Raw genomic sequence first — 13,203 nt, forward strand, 5'->3', positions numbered from 1 at the left:
AATCATCATCAAAGAAAGAGGAGGAGTCTTTGGGATCCAGGACTTTTATACTGGGTCATATGGGGGAGGGCCTTGTTGCCTTGGTAACTTGTTTTGGTTTTGAATTTTTACTTTGCTGCTATTGGTTCACAGTAAAGGAAGAGATAGCAATAGGAGCCTCCGTGTCTTTAATAAAATCATGACTTTACGTCACAGGTTAGGAAAATCATGCAATTGTATTTGCACCAGAAACTTTCATAAATGATATCTCAACTCAAAATCTATGAGCTGGGGTAGTTGTGATTTTCTAGCAGACGGAGGGCCAGAGACAAACATACCGTAAGACCGGATTCACATCACATTTTTCCCATCCGTTTGATGCATACGAAGAACGTATATGTTAAACTAGGGTTGGGCGATATCAAAAATATTCAGACGATAACGATATTAAGAAATTTATCGCGATAACGATATATATCACGATAAATATCCGTTTAAAAGAAAAAAAACACAAGAGACGTTATACTGTATGGGGTCAACCACAAGGAGACGTTATACTGTATGGGTCAGCCACAAGGAGACGTTATACTGTATGGGGGCAGCCACAAGGAGACATCATACTGTATGTGGTCAGCCACAAGGAGACATTATACTGTATGTGGTCAGCCACAAGGAGACGTTATACTGTATGGGGGCAGCCACAAGGAGACGTTATACTGTATGGGGGCAGCCACAAGGAGACGTTATACTGTATGGGGGGCAGCCACAAGGAGACGTTATACTGTATAGGGGCAGCCACAAGGAGACATTATACTGTATGGGGGCAGCCACAAGGAGACGTTATACTGTATGGGGGCAGCCACAAGGAGACGTTATACTGTATGGGGGCAGCCACAAGGAAACGTTATACTGTAGGGGGGCAGCCACAAGGAAACGTTATACTGTATGGGGGCAACCACAAGGAGATGTTATACTGTATAAGGGCAGCCACAAGGAGACGTTATACTGTATGGGTCAGCCACAAGGAGACGTTATACTGTATGTGGTCAGCCACAAGGAGACGTTATACTGTATGGGGGCAGCCACAAGGAGACATTATACTGTATGGGGGCAGCCACAAGGAGATGTTATACTGTATAAGGGCAGCCACAAGGAGACGTTATACTGTATGGGTCAGCCACAAGGAGACGTTATACTGTATGTGGTCAGCCACAAGGAGACGTTATACTGTATGGGGGCAGCCACAAGGAGACATTATACTGTATGGGGGCAGCCACAAGGAGACATCATACTCTATGTGGTCAGCCACAAGGAGACATTATACTGTATGTGGTCAGCCACAAGGAGACATTATACTGTATGTGGTCAGCCACAAGGAGACGTTATACTGTATGGGGGCAGCCACAAGGAGACGTTATACTGTATGGGGGCAGTCACAAGGAGACGTTATACTGTATGGGGGCAGCCACAAGGAGACATTATACTGTATGGGGGCAACCACAAGGAGATGTTATACTGTATAAGGGCAGCCACAAGAAGATGTTATACTGTATGGGGTCAGCCACAAGGAGACGTTATACTGTATGGGTCAGCCACAAGGAGACGTTATACTGTATGGGGGCAGCCACAAGGAGACATTATACTGTATGGGGGCAGCCACAAGGAGATGTTATACTGTATAAGGGCAGCCACAAGAAGATGTTATACTGTATAGGGTCAGCCACAAGGAGACGTTATACTGTATGTGGTCAGCCACAAGGAGACGTTATACTGTATGTGGTCAGCCACAAGGAGACGTTATACTGTATGGGGGTCACAAGGAGACGTTACACTGTATGGGGGCCACAAGGAGACGTTATAATGTATGAGGGCCACAAGTAGATATTATACTGTATGGGGGCCACAAGGAGACGTTATAGTCTATGGGGGCCACAAAGAGAGATTATACTGTATGGGGGCCACAAGGAGACGTTATACTGTAGGGGGTCAGCCACAAGGAGACATTATACTGTATGGGGTCAGCCACAAGGAGACGTTATACTGTAGGAGGGCCACAAGGAGATATTATACTGTATGGGGGGCCACAAGGAGACGTTACACTGTATGGGGGCCACAAGGAGACATTATATTGTATGGGGTCAGCCACAAGGAGACATTATACTGTATGGGGGCAGCCACAAGGAGACGTTATACTGTATGGGGCAGCCACAAGGAGACGTTATACTGTATGGGGCAGCCACAAGGAGACGTTATACTGCATGGGGGCAGGCCCAAGGTGACATTACTGTATGTGGGCAGGCACAAGGAGACGTTATACTGTATGGGGGCAGCCACAAGGAGACATTATACTGTATGGGGGCAGCCACAAGGAGACGTTATACTGTATGGTGGGCCACAAGGAGACGTTACACTGTATCGGGGCCACAATGAGACATTATACTGTATGGGGTCAGCCACAATGAGACATTATACTGGATGGGGTCAGCCACAAGGAGATATTATACTGTATGGGGTCAGCCACAAGGAGACGTTATACTGTATGAGGGCCACAATGAGATATTATACTGTATGGGGGGGCCACAAGGAGATATTATACTGTATGGGGGGCCACAAGGAGACATTATACTGTATGGGGTCAGCCACAAGGAGATGTTATACTGTATGAGGTCCACAAGGAGATATTATACTGTATGGGGGGTCACAAGGAGACGTTATACAGTATAGGGGCAGCCACAAGGAGATGTTATAATAAAGTCTTGTGGCCACAGGCCACCATACATACAGTAATGTCTTCTTGTTGCTCATGTTTGGGGGACTCATGTGACTCATTATTCCCTAATGCCTGCTATTATAGATCGATGTGCTGACACTATTCTATGCTTTTTAGGGTCTCTCACGCACTCACTTGTGTGCTCTGATTCTGACATGAGATGTCGGTGGGCGGAGATTTGATTATGGGAGCGAGGAGGAGGGAGAGCCGGGGGCGGCCGCTGCGGGAAGTAGTACGTTTGTAATTTCGTCATCAGAGCACACACGAGCGAGGCAGCCGCAGGAAAAGTCTCTCCAGAGACACCAGTACTCACACAGAGTTCGCCACATACAATAGAACTGGCACGGGTGGGTGACGGACGGTGATGTCAGATGGTGGGTGGAGTCTGGAGACTTGAATAAGGGAGGCGGAGCAAGAAGGAGCCAGGAGCGAGTGGTGGGAGGGAAAGTAAACGTACTCAGCGCTATGCAAGGTGCAGGGGCGGGCGGAGGCAGATTTAGAAGCGCTCAGCGCACATGACTGCTTCGATGACGTCACAAAATACCGCGGTAATTAGGAAACAGCGATATCAGCGTTATTCAATACCGCGGTATATCGTGAACACCGGTATACCGCTCAACCCTACGTTAAACAGATGCCATAGACTGATGCCATACAGTGGTCTACGTTCACCATAGAGTTCCATTATAAAAAATAACGTGTACGTTTATTTCACCGGACTGTGCAGGAGACGTGCACTTCATGAACTGGGTGCATCTCACTCCAGTGCAAAGTACATCAAGAAGGAATGAAGCCTCCATACATTCTCCCTAATGTCAGTAAGCTGACATCACAATGTATAGTATCGTATATTAATCAGGGATGCTCAACGTGCGGCTCTCCAGCTGTTGCAAAACTACAACTCCCAGCATGCCCTAATAGCTGTAGGTTGTGCAGGCATTCTGGGAATTGTAGTTTGCAACAGCTGGAGGGCTGCAGGTTGGGCATCCATTGTATATTAGGTGACATTTCATTATACAACTACACTACTCATGTCCCACATCCTGCGGGCACAAAGCTGTGTGCATCTATATAAGACTGTATTAATTACATAGGCTGTTAGAGCACACCTGCCTGACGAGGCGACCCCAACTAAACAACTGGTGACAGCATATTGGTGAAGAGGGAGCGAGAGATAGCTGAAGATCCCGGAGGTAGGACTCCCATCTATACCTGTTAGATATATACCTAACATCAGAATACCTCTTTACAGCAGAGGCCAAGTGGATGATATTGTACAAAATCTCCTCCATATGATGTGGGAAACAGTTTGCAACAAAACTGACCTGCTGTGTGCATTTTAAATCTGCAGGATGTCAGCCCATAGGGTGAAATCCATGGCAAATCTGCCACAAAATTCACGCCAGATCTGCCTGTAACTCATTCTCCATCATCTCAGTGATTTCTGATTCTGGACTAGAGGTCATGAGGTCGTTTTCTGCCACATATGATATGTCAGTGTCAGAAACCTCTGGGCCCTCAGGTAACAGGGGAGCTCTGAACCTGCCAACTGCAGCCCTGAGCCACACGTCTTCTTGAGGCAGTTGTCAGGTCTCAGGTCTAGTGGCCTTCAGGCTAAACAGCAGGCACAGGAGCCAATAGTTCTTCAAACGGATCCGTCCCCCATTGACTTTCAATGTAAAGTCTGGACGGATCCGTCTGAAGCTACTTTCCCACTTAGAATTTTTTTCTACAATATAATGCAGACGGATCCGTTCTGAACGGATCCCAAGTCTGCATTATATGAGTGGATCCGTCTGGGCAGATCCCAGACGGATCCGCTCTGAACGCTAGTGTGAAAGTAGCCTAAATGATGGTTACCATTTTTATTACAGATTTGCATTATGGCCAAACTTTAGTATATGGAAAGTGGCTGTAGGAATCATCCACTAAACCCTGCAGACAAAGGGATTTTAGGTTCTTCTCTACATCCTTAAAGGAGTTCTCTCACTTCAGCAAAAGGCATTTAACATGTACAGAAAGTTAGTACAAGGCGCTTCCTGATGTATTCTGATTGTCCATATTGCTTCCTTTGCTGGCTATATTCATTTTTCCATCACATTATACACTGCTCGTTTCCATGGTTATGGCCACCCTGCAATCCATCAGTGGTGGTCGTGCTTGCACACTATAGGAAAAAGCACTGGCCTATGTGCGCTCCCACAGTCCCGGCCACCAGAGAGGCTGACACTTTTTCCCATAGTGTGGAAGCACGGCCACCGCTGCTGGATTGCAGGGTGGTCGTAACCATGGGAACGAGCAGCGTATAATGTGATGGACAAATAAACCCAACCACCAAAGGAAGCAACATGGAGAATTACAATACATTAGTAAGTGCCTTGTATTAGCTTTCTCTACATGGCGCAATGCATCGCATTAACCTATTGTCCATCAGAGTTCAGCCCCTGACAGGATGAATACTGCTGACCTCTTCTTCCTGTCAAATTTGAAGGAACTGCTGATGGATCCTCTGACAGTGGTGCAAGCAAAGTCTTATAGCTCATCACTTCCTTTAGAGAAGTCGGTTGGGACATTTTTTCACGGAGGAATACTTGGCTATGGACACCTCCTTTGGCATTTTTTTTATGATTGCATTTTACTCATTTTGGGCTAAAAAATCTTTTGTTAAATTGGTCTTTACTAAGAGTGTTCAGCCTTTTCTTAGATACAAGGGATAAATATCAATCTGCTTGCAAGCGGGCACAGTCCATTTTTTTTTAATCCAGTCATCTGACAGCTCATGTGTTGTTCTTATCTCAGATCTCTTGACCTCCTAAACACTTATTTAAGCCATATTCTTATCAGTTTGATAAGAACAGAGCTATAATGTTTGTTTAGGAGGTCAGGAGATTGGAGCTAAGAGCTACACATGAGCTGTCAGATGACAGGATTCAAAAAAAATGGACTGTGACAGCTTGAAAGCTGATTGATTTTTAACCCTTGTATCTCAGAAACTGCTGAACATTTTTAATAAAGACCAACGGAAAAAAAGTGTTTTAGCCCAAAGTGAGTAAAATACAACATAACAAAATGCCTAAAAGTGTCCATAAGCTTTCAGGTTGAGAAAAATGTTCTAAAGAATTAAAAGTGCCAAAAGACTAAACACAGGGACTGCTGTCAAGGTGTAAGACAAAAAAATTGACTAAGAGCTCATGCACACAAACTTTTTTTCCTCATCCGATACGCATTTTGTGCGGATCCATTCACGTCTGCAAAAGATGCGGACAGCATACCGTGTTCTGTCCACATCCATATGTCCGTTCCGTGACACCCGCAAAAAAAAGTCAATTTTACAGGCAAGGATAGGACTGTTCTATAGAGGCCAGGATGTTCCGTTCCACAAAATGCGGAACGCACACGGCCAGTATCTCTGTTTGTGGACTGCAAAACAAACTACGGTCGTGTGCATGAGCCCTAAAGAAGGAGCTAAAAACCCTCTGGGCATGGAGGCAAAGAACCTGTAGGGCAGCCAGTGGTCCTGTACTATCCTATTGTGGACTTCTCCTCCAGAAGTACAGATGTAGCAGAGTTATCACGTCCAGGTAACGCATTATGACTGACTGTTAAATCTGCTGCATCTGTAATTCATCACTCTCCGTAATACAGCATCTGATGGATGTCACATTGAGAATGAATGCAAAAGAAAAACCCCTGACTGACTCTGTATGATATCAGAGGTACAAAAAGGCACAGTTTGGGACCAGAGGATGCATGGGTGCCGTATGTTGGCTTTGAGCAGCACATTTTGGACAAGAATCAACACTGGGGCATCTCTATAAAAAAAAAGTGAAAAAAAAATGCATATAAAAAGAAAACCAAGCATTTTCAGGAGTTTATAAATATAAATTCTGCAGTTTTCATTTTCAATTGGTTTTGTTTAATTTAGGCCTCATGCACACGAACGTATTTTGTTTCCGTGTCCGCTACGTTTTTTTTGCGGATAGGATGCAGACCCATTCATATTAATGGGCCTGCAAAAAATGCGGACAGCACACCGTGTGATGTCCGCATCAATATGTCCATTCTGTAGCCCCGCAAAAAAATATAATATGTCCTAGTCTTGTCCGTTTTAGGCATTGTTACAATGGATCTGCAAAAAAAAAAAAACGGATGGCATACGGATGTCATTCGTTTTTCTTTTTTTTTTTTTTTGCGGATCCACAATTTGCAGACTGCAAAACACATACGTCGTGTGCATGTAGCCTTACAGCCAGAAGTAGGACAAATAGCAGACGGATGGAAATCTAGAGCGGAAAAACATTTAATGTGGAAAACCCAGAAGTATTTCAGACATTTCAAGCTGCTTCTTGTGCGGCTGCTGTAAAATAAATTGGTGAAAGTCTACCCATGTTCTCTCCTGCTAGAGATGCTCAGAAGTCAATGCAGAATGCAGGCGGATAGGGAGGGATCCCCCGGGGAGGTGGGAGCATAGCGTAGGATAGGATCAGCACAAGGCTTTCTATCCCAGAGCATGCCATGGGGTGGATCAGAGAAGCATCAGTCTGCTTACAAGAGAGGGCAGGCGAGCAAGGTAAGTGCGATCCCACTGACCTGACACGAGTGGTGACACAGACCACAGCATGCCATTTAAATCAAGGGGCAGGTGACGGAGAGTAGGGCAGACACTCTGTCCCATTTCTTATTAATTCACAGGGACATAACTCCCATATACACAGAGCTGGACCGGAGGTGCCTTCTCCATTTTTGTGGCTGGATCCTGCCACTGACAGGCATGTTGTACACCTTATTACTCTTTATTCTCACTTTAAGAAACTACTTTGAGCTCGGGAAACTCTTCATTTATGCCTCTAACGTATTTAAGGATAAATGACCACATGAGAAAACAAGAGCACTAAACAGGTAAAGGAAATGCTGCATGTCAGGAAATACTGCCCCAAGGAGCTGACACTTCTCCGCATAGATCCCAGCACAGGGTTAAGACAGCAGCAGGTTTTTTTTTTCTACTGTGACAGAAACTATTTGAAAAACAGCCTGGAGGGTGAATAGTGAAATCTGACTAGAACAGGCTGATATGTGGCATTAACCCTATCTGTCAGAAACTTGGCCGAGGAATGAGATGCAAATCTGACTGGAGATGTCAGTAAATATTTGCTTTTCTCGTCTTTTATTGAACTATCAATACCTCCTTTGAAGTCCGTGAACTAATCGCAGGGCATTGTCATAAGGCTCACATTGTTTCCTTGCCATCATCCCATCGTGTCAGCTTCCTGGGTCATTGTCAGTCAATTTGTTTTCCACTTTGGGGACATTTACCTTTTTGGCTGGTTTAGTTTCTCCTAGTTTGGTAGAGGCAGCGCTGAAAGCCACCGCAGACGTGACAGGACCTGTGCCTACAGGAGAAAAACCAGTCAACTTGCTTTTCCTTTTTACTGAGTTTCCAGTCCATGACCTCCTAGCCGGTCAGGATGCTACACTCCCCGCCGGGGGATAATGGCTGTGAAGCCGGAGTGCCTCTTATTATCCAGGGCATTTTCTTATCTGGCTATAATTAAGGGTGAGCGGTACGTGAAATGCATTTCATCGCAATCCCTTTCGTTTGGATTTGAGCCGATGTGGAATAAACCTCAGTTATATTTTGTGCTGGCAGTGGTACACGGGGACCCCTGGCAAGGATATGAATTACACCCATGTCACCGAATCACATGTGACGTCCTGGTGCCCCAATCCTGCAGGCACTATCAGGGCTCATGTACGCGACCGTCTGTGTGTGTGTTCCACAAACCACGAATCCACAAAATAAGGACACTTTATGTGTGAGATCCACAATTTTTTCGCTACCATCACTAGAAATTACTATTTTTGTCCATAATACAGACAAGAATTGGACGTGTTCTATAATTAGTGGAATGGACGTATGGCTGCGGACAGCACCCGGGTGACATCTGGGTGCTGTCTGTGCGCAATCTGAAAAATTGTGGATGCAAAATGCAGTCATGTGCATGAGCCCTTAGGCGCTCTTTCCGTTCTGCTTTGGAAGGCTGCGGCACCTGTGGAGATCACATCACAGGGCAGGTGGATAAGACTAATCTGGCCCCACAGCAGCCACGAGGGGGGCCCAGGTACATAGAGCAATGTGTGCTGGACTGCTTCGTCTTTTATAGGCCTCATGCACACGATCCTTGTGTATTTTGCGGTCCGCAAATTGCAGATCTGCAAAACACGGATGGCGTCCGTGTGCGTTCCGCAATTTGCAGAACGGCACGGACAGCCATTGATATAACTGCCTATTCTTGTCCGTAAAATGGACAAGGATAGGACAGGTTATATTTTTTGGGCGGACCACGGAACGGAGCAACGGATGCGGACAGCACACGGAGTTGAACTGTGGCTCGGATGCGGACCAACACGACGGTCATGTGCATGAGGCCATACTCTAGAAACACATAAAACCTGCTTATTTCGCACAGACCGTGTTGATCAGGGTATACTCACAATAAATGGTTGAAGTACAGTTAAATCCGCAACCAAAATGACCCTGGAAAGAATGGATGCATCTCTAGTGCGGTTTTCTGTGCGGCTGCAGTTTTTACAGGTGAAACCAGTTAAATAAATGTATTCTACCTGTGAAGGAGGCAGCCGCATGCACCTCATCTGCTACGTGTGAATATACTCTAACAACTGGCAATGACCTTTCCTAGAGCGAGCTCATAAGTCACCCCGTAGCCATGTAAGCAATGAACATATGAGGCGATTAGTCCTTGGAGAAGGAGAAGTTGCAGATCGCAGGATGAACCTGTCTGTTGCCGCTCAGACTTAGGCCTCTTCCGTTTTTGTGTGTTCCACTTGTAGTCCGTATGCAGAACCATTCACTTCAATTAGTCCACAAAAACAACGGAAGGTACTCCGTATGCATTCCGTTTCCGTATTTCCATTCAAAGATAGAACATGTCCTATTATTGCCCGCAAATCACGTTGGTTCCGCAAAAAAAATGAATGCATACGGAATGCATCTGTTTGTCTTTCGTATCCGTCCCTCTTTTGCAGAACCATCTATTGAAAATGTTATGTCCAGCCCAATTTTTTAATGTACTTACTGTTTAAACATTATTGTATGCTTCCGTTTCTCTTTGTGATCTGCAAAAAACAGATCACAAGCGGAAACCAAACGGAAAAACGGAACGGCAAAATGGAACGGAAGCGGAAACACTACTGAAACAAAAAAAAGATCAGTTTAAGGCCTCCTGCACACGACCGTATTGGCTTTTTCAGTGTTTTGCAGTCCGTTTTTCATGGATCTGTTGTTCCGTTTTTTGTTTCCGTTTCTGTTCCGTTTTTTCCGTTCTGTTTTTCCGTATGGCATATACAGTATACAGTAATTACATAGATAAAATTGGGCTGGGCATAACATTTTCAATAGATGGTTCCGCAAAAAAAACGGAACGGAAACGGAAGACATACGGATGCATTTCCGTATGTGTTCTGTTTTTTTTGCGGACCCATTGACTAGAATGGAGCCACGGAACGTGATTTGCGGGCAATAATAGGACATGTTCTATCTTTCATCAGAACGGAAAAACGGAAATATGAAAACAGAATGCATACGGAGTACATTCCCGTTTTTTTTTGCGGAACCATTGAAATTAATGGTTCTGTATACGGACCGTATGCGGAACGCAAAAACGGCTAGTAAACGGGGAAAAAAAACGGTTGTGTGCAGGAGGCCTAAAACGGACCTAAAAAAAAATAAAAAAACTGAAAAAGCCCTACGGTCATGTGCAGGAGGCCTTACCCTTCACTATATGTGAACTTGCCCGGCCTGATGGCATCTGTGTGTCCGCTGCAGCAAACTCCTGGGTGCTGAAAATGACGTTTGGTCATTGAATTTCTAGGGTTTATCTGGCTGCCGTCTGGGAAAGCACGACCATGCTCGCAGGGCTACTGAACACACGGGGCTGAGTCTAAGGCCTATTGCACACCACCGTATGGCTTTTTCAGTGTTTTGCGGTCCGTTTTTCACGGATCCGTTATTCCGTTTTTTGTTTCCGTTGTGTTTCCGTTTTTGTTCCGTTTTTCTGTTCCGTTTTTCCGTATGGCATATACAGTATACAGTAATTACATAGCTAAAATTGGGCTGGGCATAACATTTTCAATAGATGGTTCAGCAAAAAACGGAACGGAAACGGAAGACATACGGATGCATTTCCGTATGTGTTCCGTTTTTTTTGCGGACCTATTGACTTGAATGGAGCCACGGAACGTGATTTGCGGGCAATAATAGGACATGTTCTATGTTAAAACGTAACGGAGAAACGGAAATACGGAAACGGAATGCAAACGGCCAGTAAACGGGAAAAAAAAACGGCCGTGTGCAAGAGGCCTAAGTGACATTTGCTGCATTTTAACAGATTTTACTGCGTTGAGGTGGATATTATCTGGACATCACACATGAAGCATGGATTATACTGATGGGGAGAGGCTGATTCACTGGACTTGGCCTCTGGTGAATTCCTGCATCAGACACAGTTATTTATAAGGTGCGGGATTAGACAAGGTCAGAAAGAAAGACGTGGGACAAAAATATTTCCAGGAGTTTGTTCTTGTCTTGACTCTGTTCTCAATTATGGATGTTTGCTATATAATAATAGGAAATGATGGCAAATGATGAGCGTTTGGCTCATTTTTAGTTGCAATGTGATGATGTCTGGGTGCTTGTCTGATGCAATGTTACACAGGGCTGTGGGATGCAGGCCTACGCATTACTCATACTGTGGATCTATGGCGCTGACAGGATGACATTTATGATCTGGAAAGTGATAAAGGGGGAGATTTATCAATCAATCTACGCAAAAAGTAGTGCAAAATGTGCCAAAATTACGAGCTGCCTAGTCTGCGCCAAATTTATCACATACCAACCTCACTATTCACTCCATAAGGAAGGATTCACGCCATAATAGAAGGCTGGTGAGAAAAGCGGGCGTGCTTAATAAAGTGGCGTCAGCACCGTCACATTTATAAATGTGTTATCAGAGAAATGGCGTAAATATAAGCGATGCTGTAAGCAAACCCCAGACAAGTGTAATGAAAAGTCACACGCTTCCTGCAGAGCTCGCCATACTTAAGGCCCCTTTCACACGAGCGAGTATTCCGCGCGGGTGCAATGCGTGATGCAAACACATTGCGCCCGCACAGAATCCAGACCCATTCATTTCAATGGGTCTGTGTACATGTGTGTTGGTTTTCACACATAACTTGTGCGTTGGGTGAAAATCGCAGCATGTTCTATATTCTGCAATTTTACGCAACTCTAGCCCCATAGAAGTGAATGGGGCTGTGTGAAAATCGCATCGCATCCGCAAGCAAGTGTGGACGCGATGCATTTTTCACGGATGGTTGCTAAGAGATGTTGTTTGTATACCTTTAGTTTTTTATCATGCGCGTGCAAAACGCATTGAATAGCATTGCACCCGCGCGATAAAAACTGAACGCGACCGCAGACAAAACTGAATGACTTTGTTGGCGAAATCGCACATTTTTCACTGAACGCATTCGCAACGCATCCGGACGTAATCCGCTTACGCTCGTCTGCAAGGGGCCTGCCTAATACTCCCTGCTCTTCTCCCACAAACTGGCATAAGAAGTGTTGCAATTGTTGAAAAATGTCGCAATTTCAGTCAAAATGTCGCAAATCTGCACAAAGTCTCATTTATTACGCAAATTGCACCTACATTGATAAATCTTCCCCTTTGACACTTGGGAGTATCTGAATTAACCACATGTGCTTTGTGTTTCCCTCGCCCCCTCTCTCTGCAGGGACCCAGTCGGCTCTATGCTTCAAGGCTGCAGAGTTCCATCCATTCCCTACTGAGCACATCCCTGACCTGGGCACCAGGCAATCTTTGTCACACGACAGATTATGGTGCTGTGGAACTGATTTTAAACTGGGCTCATCCCCTGGAGATGCTCAGATTTGGTCAAGGGGACCTTATTGTCACTGTACGTCCCTGGTGGAGGAATCAAATCCAGAACTGCAGACAAATACCAGGAAGAATATTACAACATGGCAATATTTGTTGGGAGGACACATTGAGGACGTCCGAGGAACATGATGGTAATTGGAGCAGAACATTAAAGACTTCTGCACCGCTCACTACTAGACTCCCCGGAAACTGTTCTGGAGTCTGGAAGTCCACAACGAATATTAGGAAGAAATCCGCTCAAAGGCAGAAGAGACACAAAAAAGGAAGACACTGTGAGTGCCTTTATATTAATATAAAGAGGATGAATGAATAGCAAACATGAAGACAGATAATGTCCGATGGATACGAAGGAATAACTAGTTAGGAGGAAGGTTAGATAGATGATGGATAGATGATAGAGGGGCAGACAGACTGACAGATCGATAATACAGACAGACAGATAGAGACAGGCTCCACAGAAACACTAGAAGTAAATGG

At 45.1% G+C, this 13,203-nt stretch overlaps 1 protein-coding gene across 1 annotated transcript in view; it reads left to right on the forward strand.

Annotated features, from left to right (window-relative positions):
- The first annotated feature begins 7,281 nt into the window (after window positions 1-7,281).
- ARTN (artemin) overlaps window positions 7,282-13,203 on the forward strand; it is a 39,999-nt gene continuing 34,077 nt past the window's right edge. The window contains exons 1-2 of the mRNA XM_040407376.1: window positions 7,282-7,319; window positions 12,560-12,998. Coding sequence (XP_040263310.1) covers window positions 12,707-12,998 — 292 coding nt within the window. The 5' untranslated portion in view covers window positions 7,282-7,319; window positions 12,560-12,706. The remainder of the gene's footprint in view (window positions 7,320-12,559; window positions 12,999-13,203) is intronic.

Source organism: Bufo bufo, chromosome 9, assembly GCF_905171765.1.
Source record: "Bufo bufo chromosome 9, aBufBuf1.1, whole genome shotgun sequence".
Classification (NCBI taxonomy): domain Eukaryota; kingdom Metazoa; phylum Chordata; class Amphibia; order Anura; family Bufonidae; genus Bufo; species Bufo bufo.